Source organism: Muscardinus avellanarius (assembly GCF_963383645.1).
Source record: "Muscardinus avellanarius genome assembly, chromosome: 1".
Lineage (NCBI taxonomy): Eukaryota > Metazoa > Chordata > Mammalia > Rodentia > Gliridae > Muscardinus > Muscardinus avellanarius.
Window position 1 is genome coordinate 69,861,710 of NC_137786.1, and position 17,123 is coordinate 69,878,832.

At 33.0% G+C, this 17,123-nt stretch overlaps 1 protein-coding gene across 1 annotated transcript in view; it reads left to right on the plus strand.

The window, feature by feature from the left end:
* XRCC4 (X-ray repair cross complementing 4) overlaps nucleotides 1-17,123 on the plus strand; it is a gene marked incomplete at both ends in the record, with an annotated part of 115,905 nt that overhangs the window by 72,535 nt on the left and 26,247 nt on the right. Inside the window, 2 exons of the mRNA XM_080710196.1 lie at nucleotides 1,669-1,821; nucleotides 2,657-2,763. Coding sequence (XP_080566322.1) covers nucleotides 1,669-1,821; nucleotides 2,657-2,763 — 260 coding nt within the window. The remainder of the gene's footprint in view (nucleotides 1-1,668; nucleotides 1,822-2,656; nucleotides 2,764-17,123) is intronic.

Consider the following 17,123-nt stretch of genomic DNA (forward strand, 5'->3'; position numbering starts at 1 on the left):
CTGAAAAGTTGATGATCATCTAGTCTGATGATCAGAAGGAAGTTTGCAAAAAAAATCTTAAAGCTTTGCTAAAAAACAAAGTTAAAACTCACATGATACTATTTATTCTATTGACTTTATTTCATAATCAGAGAAATGATGTTACCTTTAACAATATAGTTCTAATAATGGCTATGAGTATTAACAATATTTTAATGATAATTATATGAACTTTAACTTTTATATTCATTTTAATGTGTTATAGAATATTAATTTTAAGAAAGTTTTGAGAATTAGCTTGATAGGTGATTAGTGCACCTAATCTTTCTATCTAGAATTTTTAAATGGTTTATGTGGAAATTAAATAGTTAAATCACATATATTACTAATTGTTTGCCATTTCTAGAACTTTATGTAAGAAATTATAATATAAAGTATTTAATTGTATTTTTATATATAAATTATTACTTATTAGTCTCTGTATTACATATATTAGTATATTAGTTTATATACCATATATTATACTGTTATAATTCATTAGGAATTAATTGTTATTATTATTTATATATTAGTTATTACTTTGAGTATGTTTAAAGACATATACTAAAGCATTTTAGTGGTGTATATGTCAAATTTTAAAATTTATATGTATTAATTTTGTTATTGGAAGATATTACATAAAGATGAAGATATGCTGAAACCTAACTGCAGTAACACACCCCTACTTAAAATAAGCTATTGATATTAGGCACACTCTTTCAATTTTGACCCTATTTTTTTCCTCACATTTTTATGTATTTTCTTAGAGATCTTTGTGTAATGAAACTAGTGTCATATTAATGTTATCACCACTTTATATATAATATATCACCATTTATATATAATATATCACCATTTATATATAATGTTATGTTAAAATATAACATTATATATAAAATATAATGTTATATTTTATAAAAATATAAAAATATTTTTAAATCCAAAGATGAAAAATATTATTATAAAAATGGTGAATAGCTATTGAAGAAGCAAATATATATATATATATATATATATATATATATATATATAATCCAGTCACATACTATATAATGATATTATATAACAATGAGCCACCTATTAGCACAGTGTGCCATAAGATTAAAATGGGGTTGAACAATGTACCTGCCCTATATTGTACTGCAATGTTATCAATCATGCTGGTATAAACAGACCTACTGTGTTGTTTAAAGTATTACACATACAAGTATGTATAGTGAATGTTCTTATGGAACAGTTAGTCTATTAGGGAAACCAGACAGACTAGATAGATCCCTTTATAGAAAACAAGATCATGGCTGCTAGTATAGCAATATTAACAAAGTACTGAGGAAACAAGGCTACATTAGCTTGTTTGGAATTTCTTCCATGAAACCTTTCTTTTGTAAATAATTCATAAATGTGAATAAATTATTATATTTAAGCTAATAGATTTTTTAAAGCTTTATTTTTTTAGTTTAAAATTTGATCCTTATCTTACTAAATAAATTACAACTATGGATGACCACTATTTTCTATTTGTTTATCTCATTTTTAAATCAATAAAATATGTAAACTTATTTATGGTTATATTTTTCTTGAAAAATTGTTTGGAATCTTCTTGAATATAAGACTGAATAATAAAGTTTAAGAAAAACTTTAATTTTTCAGATTTGAAAAATGTGTGAGTGCGAAGGAAACCTTGGAGTCTGATCTCTATAAACGATTTATTCTGGTGTTGAATGAGAAGAAAACAAAGATCAGAAACCTACATAAATTGCTAAATGAAGTTCAAGAATTGGAAAAGAATACAGAACAAGAGAGGTATAGCTTTCTGGTTTGGGATGTAAAGGCATACATTTGAGTAGAATTCTTTCACAAACTCAATAAAATTTAGGTGATAAGTTTTAGTAGTATGAGATCATTTGATAGTCTGGGTTTAGAAACTCTGGTTGTTACCCAGGGATGTATTGGGCTTAGAGAATTCTCAACACTCTCCATTTCTGCCCACTGTCTTACCTATACTTCTAAGTCTTATCTAAATGTTACTTATTTCTTTTGTTGATATCACTAAGGTAGAAATATATTAATTTACAAAATCTTCCACTTTTTGCAAGACTGCAGAATAGGATGTACATTTGTAGTCTTGATGTCCAAGCAGTTAAATTCGGGGAGCATATTTGTTATATGATTAGAGTGTGAACCTTGTGTAATAGGTTTACCACTGATAGCATATAAAGAAGATAATACTTGATTTTAGATGGTCCTAGTTCAGGAACTGGTCTAAGACTGATTTCTATTAATGATGACATTGGTCAAACTCATTAAAATCTCTGTGACTCAGTTTCTAGTCACCCCAATGAAATATAGAACTGCTTTGATGTTATTAAAATGTAAATCCACTCATCCTCAGAGACTGGCAGAATAGTATTTAGATAGGAGAATAACAAGTGATAAGAAGCTCATTTATTAATTATAGTGAATAGTAATCATATTTTAGGTAAAAGCAAACTCATTCTTAAGAGAATTGTATTTATAATTCATGTAAATATTCCTGTCTGTCTAATTAGAATCTTTTCTTAGGAATATTTTCTGGTAAGTTTCCTACTAAGCCAGGAGTGAGCCAGTGATTTCTAATTACACCTTTTTCTGTTTCTAGGGAAGCTGCGACCTGTTCTGAAACAACCACTGACAGAGATGCAGTCTATGATGAAAGTACTGATGAGGAAAGTGGGACCATGTCTAAGCCCTCTGTGTTGGCTCCAGGTGAAAAAAAAAAATTTTTTTTCTTTTTCTTGTTGAACTCACTTGGTAATAAGTAATGAGAAATCTTAATGAAAAATATTAGAAGAATGTTTTTCTATGAAAATTCTCTAAAATTTTAGGCTACCCTTAAATATCAAATACTTGTCGGCGTACGCTTGTAATCTCCGCCCTTGGGAGGCTGAGACAGGAGAATCATTAAGGTTCAAAGCCAGCCTCAGCTGGCTTAAGAGACCCTGTTTCCAAATAAAAATATAATATAGGTCTGGGAGTGTAGCCCGGAGGTAGAAGGCCCCTGGGTTCCATACCCAGTACCACCAAAAAAAAAAAAAAAAAAGTAAAGTAATGTTTATTATCCAGATGCCACAGTTCATTAGCAATAGCAAGGCAATAAACATGCATGCACACATGCACCAAGGTATACTATTCCTTGTTAAACAACATGCATAAACAATAAGGAAGAGACAACTATATTCCAAATGTCTCCAGCTGGAAGCCAGTTGCCTCTAACACTTGGAATGTAGCTAAGGCTATTGACAGCTCTATAGCAGGGTGAAAAGACTATCCTGAGGTTGAAGCATTCTGTCACTGTTCAGGAAAAGGTTTGCCATGGGATAAAATAGGATAGAGGGAAGAAAAGTAAAAATGACAGTTCAGTTTAAAGTGCTTGACCCTTATTTACTCAGTCTTGTAGCTCAAGTGTTTAAACTGATGATTTGTTTTCTAGAGTTTTGTAGATTGCCTGGGGGCAGTTTGTTTAATACTTAGAACGCTTAACCTAATCCCATTACTATAGAAAATAAATGCTGGATTTATTTATTTATAAAACATTTTTATTGCCTTTTGTGCACCAAGAACTTTTCTTGATATCACGGAGTAAAACACAAAAATCCATGCCATTTTAGAGTTTAAATTTTAGTCAGAGAAACACATAATAGCAAGATGGATAAACTAGATATAAAGATAAGCTGGGATGGATGCTAAAGAGGCATATAAAACAGGATAGTAGAAATGCTGGGATAGGAATATGGATGGGGACTGTGATTTAACTAGAGTACCAGAAAGGGGCAGATTGAGAAGGTGGCAAGTTTATCTGGGGGAAAGACCTTACTGTAAGATTTTCAGTGGGATCATGGAGAATGGGATGTTCAAAAGGAATGAGAAGAGAGAATTGGTGAGGAGTTGGCTTAGTAGTGTCAGATATAAAAAAAAGATTTATCATTATGTAGTTTTTTAAATATATTCTTATTGGTGCATTGTGGTCAAACATCTTAATGGAATAAAAAGCTTGTGGAGATATATATGCACACGTCACCCATTTAGCCTTTATCCAGTCCCCCATCCTATTCCCTCCTCCCTTGTTTCCATGCTTGATTTAGTGATTGATATGTTTGTTTAAGTATATCATGTGCTTTAAAGAGTTTCCATCTTTCCCCCTCCGATCCCCTCAGATAGGTCACCTTAATTGCTCTTCTATAGGACCATTATGTAGTATTTAAACATTGTTTTAGAATCATGTTGATACTATAATGACAGTAGATTATATTTTAAAACTCTAAGTATATATGTTAAGAATCTTAGTGATTATTAAAGAATATTTCTTAGTCTGAACATAATTTTAAAAGCATATAAACATTTAGTGGAAATATTGGATTTATTTTATAGAGAGAGAGTCTTTGTTGTGAATCATTTTATTTATTTTTTATTTATTTTTGCGTGGATCTGGGGATGGAACCCAGGGGCATTCTACCTCCGAGCTATACCCCCTGCCCTATTTTTTATTCTTTACTTTGAAACCGGGTCTCACGGAGTTGCAAAGGTCCTCACTAAGTAGCTGAGGCTGTCCGTGAACCGAGATCCTCTGGTCTCAGCCTCCTGAATGCTAGGATTACAAGTATGTGCCACCACACCCGGCTTGTTGTGAATCATTTTAAAGTTATGTTTAATTGGCTCATAGTCATCACAAGACAATGATTTTAATGTCTCATTAATTATTTTAATAAATGATCAATATTTTGAAGTTAAAATAATTTCAATTAATAGAAATTGACACTTTTTATAGTTAATGAATAATTGAATCAACTTTACTAAAAGTACAAATAACCCTTCTAGAATGTTTTATCTCTCTTAGCTTCACATTAAAGGTGCACAGATATAAAGAATAAAATTAGATTTATGTCCACTTTTCTGCATAATTATTTGCCTAAGATATAGCATGTTAGTTTAATTAATCCATCTCATTAACCAACAGGAAGGTCCCTGTAGCTGTTATCAGCTCTTTGGGCTTCTACTTGGTGGGCTTCCAGAAAGGAAATGTGGTTATAAAATAGCCTTTTTGAAAATAAATGAATGGCTATGTCAAACAGTTTATGAATACTGATATAGTTTCTTTTAAAATAGAACAGAATCCAAAAATCTTAAGTATCAAAGGGCTTGTTGCTTGAAACAGTGAATGTCTTACTCATAGAGGGGATAACACCATGTACTGCCAAGGAGATTACTCAGAAACTAAACTTTAGAATTACAGATTATACTCTTAATCTTATCCAGCTTGTTTATCATAGACACTTATTTGTAAATTTGAAATAAAAGCTTAAGTTTGTAATACCTATTACCAAGCTCTAAACACAATTTAAATGTATTTTCTAGCAAGAGTGTTCTATTGAAGTAATTCCTCTGTATGTTAGTTGCTTCAAACTAACTTAGTTCACCTGAGAACATGGATTTTTACTTAGTATTTATTTTGGAACTCTCAAATGTACTAAAGGTTGTTACCACCAAATCTACCATTAAAATGTAATTTTGATATCACCTACTAGGCAACTATTTTTGTATCTTTATATATATATATATTTTTTGGGGGGGAGATTGACACATCCTTTCTGCCCCTCAAAACTCTAAGTTTAAATTGACAAAAAAGAAAGTCAATAAGCATTCTAAAACATTTACAGAGGCAAATAGCAATATGAGAACTGTTTATGCTTTAAAAACTATAGAGATTTGGGCAAGAACTGGGAGTCTGTGGAGTTCCTGCCCATTATGACCACTGTTGCTGCTTGTCCTCTTTTCTGTATTTTATCAGTATGGAAGTCTTGCCAGGATCTGGCAGGCCATGAGAACTAGCAACTGCTATGCCTGAGAAAACAAACAAACAAACAAACAAAAAACGCTCACGTATTTGCAGCAAAGGGGGATGTTCACACATGAGGGTGTTGCCAAGGAACATAATAATCTTATAAGCAGTGGATAAGTGAATATGTATGGCCAGTGGATTTATAAACCTGAAGTTATGTTTATGGTTGAGAGAAACACATTCCTGACGGAGGGTATGCATGTACATTTTCCATGGAGAATGAAGGGTGTCCAAGCTATTTACACAGTTTATGTAAATAGGAGAATGTAATAGGAGAACTTGAAGTTCATACTTGAACTTCCATAGAAAAAAGAAACTTTATTGGTTTGAGGTGTTTGAGCATAAATTCTATTGATTACTTGCTGACCATTAAATGATCCATGCACAATGGAAACCCATTGGAATCTAGACATAATTTTAATATACTTTAATTTGTGCATTGTAAACATATATAATAATGAGGTTCCAAGAGATAGAAGCAGACGTGCACACAGTACTTGATGTGTTTCACTCATCTCACTGTGAAACCTGCACATATTATTGAGATTAGAATTGATAACTTTATACATATAAATAGAATTATTTTCTAAAATACATGAGTAAGATACACTGGCATAGATACCAGTGGCTGCTCACCATAAGAGAAAGAGAGTTCACACATTTACCCTAATATACTAAACAAACAAAAAACCAAACAGCAATAGCAATTTTCAGAAGGAAAATAATCAAACCCCAGAATTGTTATCCTGTTTAAATTGCCTAATTTTCAGTACAACCAGAAATGCAATGAAATAAGACAGTATATTCTATACTCGTGAAAAAATATAAAAGTAATCATTAGACACTGTTTTAAATTGTCCCCAGATGTTGAATTTGGTAGACAAAGATTTCAAAGTACAATTATAAATATGTTCAGAGAAGGCAAGGAAACATTTTTATCAGAATTAATAAAATATTTATCAACAAATGATTCTCAGTAAGGGGACAGAATTTTGTGTGTTGGGGGGGTACTGGGAATTGAACCCAGGAATATTCTACCTCTGAGCTTCACCAGCAGCCCTATTTTTATTCTTTATTTTGAAACAATATCTTACTAATTTTGGAGGGCCTTAATAAATAGCTGAGGATGCCCATGAACCTCCAATCCTCCTGTCTCAGCCTCCCAAGTATTGTGATTACAAGTATGCGCTACCATGCCCGGCAGAAATTATTTTTTAAAAGAACAAAATGAACTGGGTATGGTGGAGCATGCTTGTAATCCCAGCATTTGGGAGGCTGAGACTGGAGGGCTGTGGTTTGTAAATAGCCTTAGCTATTTAGTGGGCCCTTTGCAACTCAGTGAGATCGTGTTCCAAATTAAAAAAAAAAAGAATAAAAAATAGGGCTGGGGGTGTAGCTTGAAGGCTCAATGCCCCTGGGTTCCATCCCTAGTACTGCAAAAAAAAAAAAAAAAAAAAAAAAAGTGGAAATTTTGGAGTCTAATAGTATAATACATAAAATAAAATATTCATTAGAGCAGTTCAACAACATATTCAAGATAGCAGGAGAAAAAAAATCAATGCATTTAAGGAGTGATAAAGACAGTGAATTATTTCTGAAGAAAAACACCAAAGAAAAATGCACAGATCTTTAGAAAAAAACTGTAAGTGTTCTAATTGTGTGCAGTACAAATTCAAGAAGAAAGGAGAAAGAGAAGAGTAGGAAAATACTTCAAAAGGTAATATTCAAAATCTCCCAAATTTTATGAAAAACATTAAGTGTCTAAAAAGCTCAGTAAATCTGAAGTAGGATAAATGTCAAAAAATGCATACTGAGACACATCAACATAGCCAAACAGTTGAAATCCATAGACAGAGACAATCTTGATAGCAACAAGTTACCTGTTGTATGCAGGGAAACACTGGTATTAACAGCAGACCTCTCAAGTGAAACATTGGAGGCCAGAAAGCAGTGGAATGCCATTTACAGAGCTCTTGAAAGAAAAGTCATTCAAGAATTTTGATATCAAGAAAATTATCTTCCAAAATGAATATGAAATAAAGACATATATATTGTTCATTTCTGACCTGCTTCAGAAACACTAAAAGTAGTCCTTTTTAAGCTAAAAAGAACTGATAACAAATGTTAAGTTGAATATATAAGGTACAATAAAACTAATTGAAAACACAAAATACTTGCATCAGTATAAAATATTCTGTAAATATTGACACCAGATTATACAATGCAAGAATTACAAAGCTGTGATGCTAGGCTTATAAGTTAGATAGATACAACATATATTGGCAATGATAGGAAAACATTGCATTAGCACTATATAAATATTTCCAAATGGTTCACTGGTTCTCTCTCTCTCTCTCTCTCTCTCTCTCCCTCCCTCCCTCCCTCCCTCCCTCCCTCCCTCCCTCCCTCTCTTCCTCTCTCCTTTCTTTTTTCTTAGTTCTTTCTTTGAGTGTGTGAGGGTAGGTGGGGATGATGGGGATTGAATCTATGAGTACTCTACCTCTGAGCTATACCAACATCCTTTTTAGTTTTTATCTGGAAACATGGTCTTGCTAAGTTGCGTAGTGTCTCCCTAAATTGCTGAGGCTGGCTTCAAACCTGTGATCCCCCTGTGTCAGCCTCCTAAGTACTGGAATTTATGGAGTTCACTGGTGTTTTCTATCAAATATTTAAATCACAAATTATGCAAATCATTGATAAACTGTTTCAGAAAATAGAGGTTAACACTTCCCATCTCATTCTATTAGGCTCATATTATCATTAATAGCATGGTTGCAAGACATTACCAGATAATGAAACTATAGATTAAAATCAATCATGAGCATAATATAAGAATTATGAACAAAATATTAGCAAAGTGAAACCAGCAGCATATTCAAAAGATTATATGTCAGGGACAATTGAGATTCATCTTTTTAATGAAAATGTAGTTTTACATTTGAAAATGTACTAATATATTTACCCTATTAACATATATGCCCTATTAATTTATTTATGCATTAACAGTACATAAAAACTACGTGATTATCTCAAGATACTGAAAAAGCATTTGACAAAATTCGACACACATTGATGATATTCTCAACAAAGGGAACTTCCTAAATCTGACAACACCTTTGCAAAGTTCAGAACTGTCATTTTTTTAAATGGCAAATTAATGTATCTTTCCCCTCAATATCAGGAAAAAACAAAGGATATCTGATCTCATAATTTTTATTCAATATTGTACTAGAAGTTCTAGCCAGGGAAGTTAGATAAAAGAATAAATAAAAGACATCCAGATATTAAAATAAGTAAAACTCTATACAGATTATATGATCTCAGAAATCAATTAAGAAGCTATTAGAGCTAATAAATTAACTAAAAGTATAATATGCAAGATCAATATACAAAAATCAATTGTATTTCATTCACGTGCAATAAACATGCCAAACATAAAATTGAGAAAAGTTGTCTTCATACTAATATCAAAAAGAATAAAATGCATATGAATAAATTAACAAGAACCTCAAGAGATATATACTAAAGACTTTCTAGAAATATTGAAAAACTATTTTTTAAAATGGAAAAGAATCTCTTTGTATAGATTGGGCAATTGAATTCTGTTACGTTAGATTCCTCAGTTGATGTATAGTTTATATAATCCTTGAGAAAATCTCTGCTAGTTTTTTGTTTGTTGACAGAAATTAACATACTCATCTTTAAATTTATGTTGAATTTTGAGAATTCTTTCTCGTCTTAAAATTACTACTAAGGAGAAAATCTAAACTAAAATTACAGCTAAGGGCGAATCAAGACAATATAGTTCTAACATAAAGTCACCCAGTAATGGCTATATAAATAAAATGATATTGAAAGTCTAGAAATAAAATTATATCATTTGCAAGAAAATGGAAAGCCCTGGCGAACATTATGTTAAGTGAGATCAGCCAAGCACAGAAGGAGAAGATACATATGTTTCCTCTAATATGCCCAAACTAGGAAACACAAAGGATACCAGTGGGACTCCAGATAATGGAGGGGAAATACCACCAAAGTTTGAATGGAAAGATAGGAGAGGAGGAAGGCTGATCTTGATTAATGAGGGTCTACATCTGAACATGTGTAAAATTATGAATAAGACATGGTTAACCTGGACAACCATTGGTGGGAGGGGGGAAGGGAAAATGGGGGCGGGGGGAGAGGGCACCAAATATAGTTTAAATGTATACTATTTATGTTCAATAAAAAAAAGAATAAAAGACTCAAACAAACAAAAAAAAGTCTAGAAATAAATCTTTATGGTTATGGTAAAGTGATTCCCAGCAATGTTAAGACAGCTTAGTTGGGGGGGGGTAGCCTTTTCCACAAATATTCTTATATATTTGGATATGTACTTAAGAAAAAAATCAGATTTGATGCTTTCTTAAAATGAGATGAAAAAATGTACTCAGATCAGTAGTAACTAAAACTATGAAAGAAACCATAGGAAATCTCCATGATATTAGTTTAGGTAGGGTTATTAGCTATTATGTCAAAAGTATAATATGTTAAAATGATAGATTAGATTTTATCAAAATAATTTTTGTACTTCAAAAAGGGAATATTAAGAATTCAAAGATGTATACAGTAGCACATACCTATGATGCTAGTACTTGGGAGTCTGAGACAGGAGAATCACAGGTGTTAGGACAGCTTTGATAACTTAGTGAGAGCCTGCTTCAAAATTAAAAATAAAATAAGGTCTAGGTTGTAGCTTTGTAATATAAAAATAACCTAATTCAACAGTAGACAAAAATATTTGAATAGACATTTTATTGAAGAAGATATAAAAATGACTAATAAACACATGCATGAAGAGATGTTCAACCTCATTAGTCATTAGAGAAATACAAATTACAAGTCAGATACTACTACATATCCACTAGAATGAATATAATGTAAAAGACAGTGTCATGCATTGAGAAGGATGTTGGGAATCTTGTAACCCCATATGTTGCTAGTGAAAATGTAAAATGTTTCAATCACTTTTTGAAAACAGTCTGGCAATTTTAAAAAAATGTAAAAGATATACTTTACATGTGATTCAGCTATTTTACTTCTAGATATTTACTCAAGAGAATCTACAACATAGATATATTTATACAAAGGCATACCTGAATCTTCATCATAGAAGCTCCAAACTGGAATAAATCCCAGAATTTGTCAACTGGGGAAAGGACAAATAACAGGTGATATATTCACACAATGAAATATTATTTGTCAATAAAAATAAATGAGCTTCTGGTACATGATAGGCATACCTCAAGATTATCCTAAAATAAAGGAAACTAGATGCAAAAGAATGATTACTGTGTGATTCTATTCATATGTAATATGCAGAAATAGGGCACATTTCTAGACATAGAAATCAGATTCAATGTTAAGACTGGAGTAAGAATAATAATTACTTGCAAATGCATCCAAGAGAACTTTTGCAAGTGGTGGAAATGACTTAAAGCTGATGTGGTCATTGCATTCTATATTTACAGTGGATGAATTTATATATATAAATAGGGCATGTTGGCACATGCTTGTAATCCCAGCATTTGGGAGGCAGAGACCAGAGGATCATGGTTTGTGGACAGCCTTAGCTACTTAAGTGAGGCCCTCTGCAACTCAGTGAGACCCTGTTTCAAAAAATAAAAGACTAAAATATAGGGCTGTAGGTGTAGATCAGAGGTACAGTGGTCCTGCTTTCCATCCCCAGTACTGCAAAAAAAAAAAAAAAAAAAAAAAAAAAAGCTGCTTCTAAAGAATGATTTGATCAATTTGAGATATTTCAAAGCTCATAAAAACAAAAAATAATTGTAATAATTCAGGTTGCTGACAAAGTTCTTAGACATCCTAAATTAAGAAGGCTATAAGTTCAATGTAATAAGTAGGAAGCTAAGACAAGATGATACCATGTTCAAGACCAGCCTCAGCAATTTAGTGAGACCCTTTTTCAAAATAAAAATAGATAAACCAGGTTTAGTGGCTCATTCCTATAGTTCCAGTATTTGGGAGGCTGAGACAGGATTGCAAGTTCGAGGCTAGCCTCAGCACATTATTGAGACCCTCAGAAACTTAGACCCTGTTTCAACATAAAAAATAAAATAAGACTGGGGGTATGGCTCAGAGATAGAATGCCCCTGGGTTCAAGTTCAAGTACAACCAAATAAATAAATAAATAAATAAATAAATCTAAAAGATACAACAGCAAAATTAATTTAAAAAATAAAATAGAGGTGAAGGTGTAGCTTATAGGTAGAATGTCCCTGGGTTCAGTCTCTAGTACCAATGGGGAACAAAAAGAATAAATTAATTTGCAGAATGTAGTTCTTCAATGTAAGCTTATCCTGTCATTTCCTTTCATTGGAATTCCTAGATATATCCAGAATTGTTTTCTTATGTTATTTGCACTATTCGAAAATGACAAATAATTCAGTTTCAACACAAAGGGCACGGATGGCAGCAGCTTTCTTTAATACATTTAACTCTTACCTGAACATTTTAATATTTTCAAGCTTCACGTGGGTACCTGTTCTCTCAGTATATTTTTGTTGGTGTTTACTTTCTTCCCTGAACCTTCCCTCAAGTTATATCTGTAACCCCAAGAAAATTGCTTTAAGGGTATCATTATAGAAGATAGACCACTTTGAAGGTACAACTTGTTCTACATTGCCTACAAAATTGACTGCTAGCCATTCAGCTACGTAGCTACATTTGTGCTGTCTTACCCCAACCATCTGTGATCAGGATTACATGAAGTATAGCAACATGATTTAACTTGTACCATCTGTAAATTGTTTCAATGGGTAATATAGACATGAGGGGGAAAATGCTTTCTTTCCTGTAGAACTTCTGAGAGTCTTTGCATGGTGAGAAAGAGTGGTATGGTAAATACTATGCTGTATTTCTCATAAAAGCTTAGGAAAAGTTTTAATAGATATTAGTGTTCCATGAAACCTATGTGGTAAATACTGTTTATATCTTTTCAACTTTTATAGGAATGGGATGAGAAGAGGGGGAGTATCTGAAGAAAATGAATATTTTCCCATGACTATGTTAGTATGCTCCTGTTTTAAAAAGACATGCACTAAATATGGGAGAGGATAATCAAGGACGTATTTTCAAAGTATAGCATGAACTCATAAGAATATCATTAAACTTCAGAGCATGCAAAGATTTTCATGAATTGAAGTACAGTTAAAACGGTGATAAGAGGACTGGTGTGAAATTGACTTAAGATAAATGTTAATTGATACAAGTAATATTAATCCATTACAAAAACACTATACAGATACTATTTAATTTAGTGTCTTTTATCTCAAATTCAGTGCTTACCTTATAGTTATTAGTGTAGTTATCAGAGAATCTCTGATTTCTTTGGAGTTATGTGCAAAATTATATGCATATATTCATATATTAGTGTGCTAGGGCTGCTGTAACAAAGTACAACTGGATGCTTTAAACAATAGAAATACATTTTCTCATAGTTCTGGAGGCTATAAATCTGAAATCAAGATACTGACAGAGTTGTTTCCTTCTCAGGGCTCTGAAGGATCTGTTCCAGGCCTTTCTCCTGGGCTTATAAGTGGCCATCTTCTTCCTGTGTCTCATCACATCATCTTCTCTCTATACCTGTCTGTCTCTGTCCAATTTGCTCTTTTTTGTTAGGATGCCAGTTATATGGGATTAGAGACCACCCTAACGACCTCATTTTATCTTCATTATTCTGTGAGTACCTTCTCTCTAAATAAGGTCACATTGTCAGGTGCAGGATTTAGCACTGAGTATCTTTTCTTTGGGGGTGAGTGAGAGCAGAGATCATACTTTTTAAAATTTTTTATTTGCAGTACTAGGGATGGAACCCAGGAGCATTCTACCTCAGAACTATACCCCCAGCCCTATTTTTTATTTCTTATTTTGTTTTTGTTTTTGTTTTGTTTTGTTTTGGTGGTACTGGGGTTCCTGGAAGCCCTTCTACCTCCGGGCTACACTCCCAGACCTATTTTTACATTTTTATTTGGAAACAGGGTCTCCTAAGCCAGCGCGTGCGGCTGGCTTCGAACCTGCGCGATCCTCCTGTCTCTGCCTCCCAAGTGCGGGGATTACAAGCGTGTGCCACCGCGCCAGGACTTTTATTTCTTATTTTGAAACAGGGTCTCACTGAGTTGCAAAGGACCTCACTAGGTAGTAGCTGAGGCTGCCTGCAAACCACAATCCTTCTGTGTCAGCCTCCCAAATGCTGGGATTACAAGTGTGTGCCACCACGCTCAGCCAGAGACCTCACTTTAACTTGTAGCAATGCAGGTACATGTTTTCCTGCAGTACATATTCAAGTTTCCATCTTCTTTTCAACATGGACAATATTTCAAAAAGTTTTCAGAATCATTGACTTAGCAGAATGGCATTTAAACTGAAAAGGATGGGATATGATTTATAAAAAGGAAACAGAAGTCTAGAATAGATAAGATGTTAATGTAAGAAATTAGCAACAAACAGGAAGCTAAATCACCTCCTGATGGTGCACTGGATCAGAGATTTGTCTAGAGCCACATTGCTCAGTAAGATAGCCACTAGCGACAGACTATTGAAGATGGAAATGTGGCTAGTCCAAATTGAGATGTGTTCTAATAATATTCTATATACTGTATTTCAAAGACTTAGAGACTTAGTATGAGAAATAATTTGATATGTTTTATTAATAAATGTTATGTTAGGTTGAAATAGTATTTTAGTATGTTCAGCTACATTCAATATTAATATTAACTCTATCTGTTCTCTTTGCCTTTTTTTCTATGTATGCAGTGTTGGAGATTAAACTTATGCAACCACTGAGCTACATCTCCAGCCTTCTTTTTGCTTTTTCTAATGTGACTAATAAGACATTCGACATTTCTTATGTGATTCACCTTATATTTCTATTCAACACATTCATCATGATACTCTAAAATGTTTGATCACACGCTAATTTTGTAGTTCTAGAATATATTTGTGTTATTGTGGAAAAAGAAATCAAATTGTATTATTATGAAACTCTTTTTTTGTGTGTGTGGTATTGGGGTTTCTGGAAACCCTTCTACCTCCGGGCTACACTCCCAGACCAATTTTTATATTATTTTATTTGGAAACAGGTTCTTTTAAGCCAGCCACTGGCTTCGAACCTGCGCGATCCTCCTGTCTCCGCCTCCCAAGCACGGGGATTATAAATGTGCGCCACCATGCCCGTCTTTATGAAACTCTTAATGTGGGGATATTTAGGTCTTGAGATGCATAACTGAGTAGACTTAATGCATAAGATGCTGTACTGTTGTTTCGTTATTAATATTCATTATAATAAAAACAAGTTAAAAATGTCTGGGTCATTTATTAGTTTTTTCTAGGCAAGTGAAGCTAAACATTTTCATTGGCCCTGTGAAACTGCAAACCATGACTGACTTAAAACCAATGGTAGTGTGAAAGCAGCAGCGATCTCTAAATCATCTGTATGTGTATAATGTAATATACAGAATTCTCATCTGTGATTGTGACAGGGATTTCCACTGCAAACAGCACATCTGGTCCCTTAAGCCAATTCATCAACATCACCTAAAAGACATATTTAAGATCAAAAGGATAGACAAGGTTACCAGTGCTGAGATTCTGGAATATTGCCAGCCCACCAGCATAGAGGCAATGCTTGCTGCAACTTAACTCTGAGAGCCTGGGGATGTGTGAAGGATGGATATCAGCAGGCTTGCTAAGCAGATTGAATGCATGGCCTATGAAAGAGAGCAGTTATAGTAGGGTCAGAAAAGAGGCTCAGTGTGCGGGCCTAAATGCCAAATTTAAGCATAGTGTAAACTCGAGGAATGCTAAGAAATAATAAACCTCATAACATTCAGGATAAGGAGATAAGTAATAGATAAAATTTGTGGGAAGACAAAAAGAGAACCTAGTCTCATTACTTTTCAAGCTAAGGTATCAACTATATTATTTTGTAATTTAAATGAATAACTTGGACAAAAACAAAAATTCTAAACTGTTGATCCTTGTTATGAACCAAGCCATATACTCTGTGTTTTCCTTTGGTGACATCAGTATTTTGAATAATTGATAAGAATGCATTGAAAATGGGTGTTGGTTCCTTAGTTTGGTATAGTCCTGTACACTCCCTGTTATTTTAAGTGCAGTTCATTTAATTCATTAATGTTACTTGCTTATTCATTATTTATGTATGTATCCATTTATTATTATTATTTATGTATGTATCCATTTATTATTATTTATTTTTTATTGATTGATGTCATATACTTCTGGAAGTACAGTTCTCCCAATGTATCTACATGAGATTGTTTCCAGGATCTCCCATGGATACCCAAATCTGTGAATGTTTAAGTCCCTTATGTAACATGGCACACAGTTTTTGCATACATCCTAGCATAGCCTCCCATCTATGTAGTTGGCTCTTTGTACTGCAAGTTTTGTATCCAGAGATTCATGTACCAGTGGATCAAAAATATTTTGAAGAATTGTATCTGTATTGAAAATGGACATTTTTTACTCTTATTCAATAAGAAAATGAAATATTGCAACTTTTTTTATAGCATTAACATTGTATTTGCTACTCTAAGTGATCTAGTGATGATTTGAAGTATACAGGAAAATGTGTATACATTGAATGCAATTATTAACCCATCTCAAGGGACTTGAGAGTCCAAACATTTTGGTATCCATGGGGATCTTGGACCTAATCTCCTGTAGATAAGAAAGGATGATTGTATTTTTTCCTTTGCATACATTTTATATATCTTTTTAGAATCTTATTGGAATTTTATTTTAGAATTTTATTGAAATTTTATTGTAATGTAATTATACATGTCACTTCATAGTGATGTCATGTATTCAAATTAATATTTATAGTGATATATTTAGAGTAGTTCCTAAATAAATGCACACATTTCTTGATGTATTTGCCTTGGAACCCCACCCTATTGCCCCTTCTCCTTCCCTTTACAAGCTAGTGAGATTGATGGTGATACTTCACATGTGACCTTAATATTATTTGATTTTTTTTCATGAGACCCCTTTGCCCCTTCTTGCCTTCCTTCTCAGATCCCTTTTCACTCTTCTCCTGGTCTCTGCTCATTTTTATGAAGTCCTTTTATTTATTTATTTTTTTAATTTTTATTTTTTAGTGGGTCTGGGGATGGAACCCAGGGGCATTCGACCTTTGAGCTACACC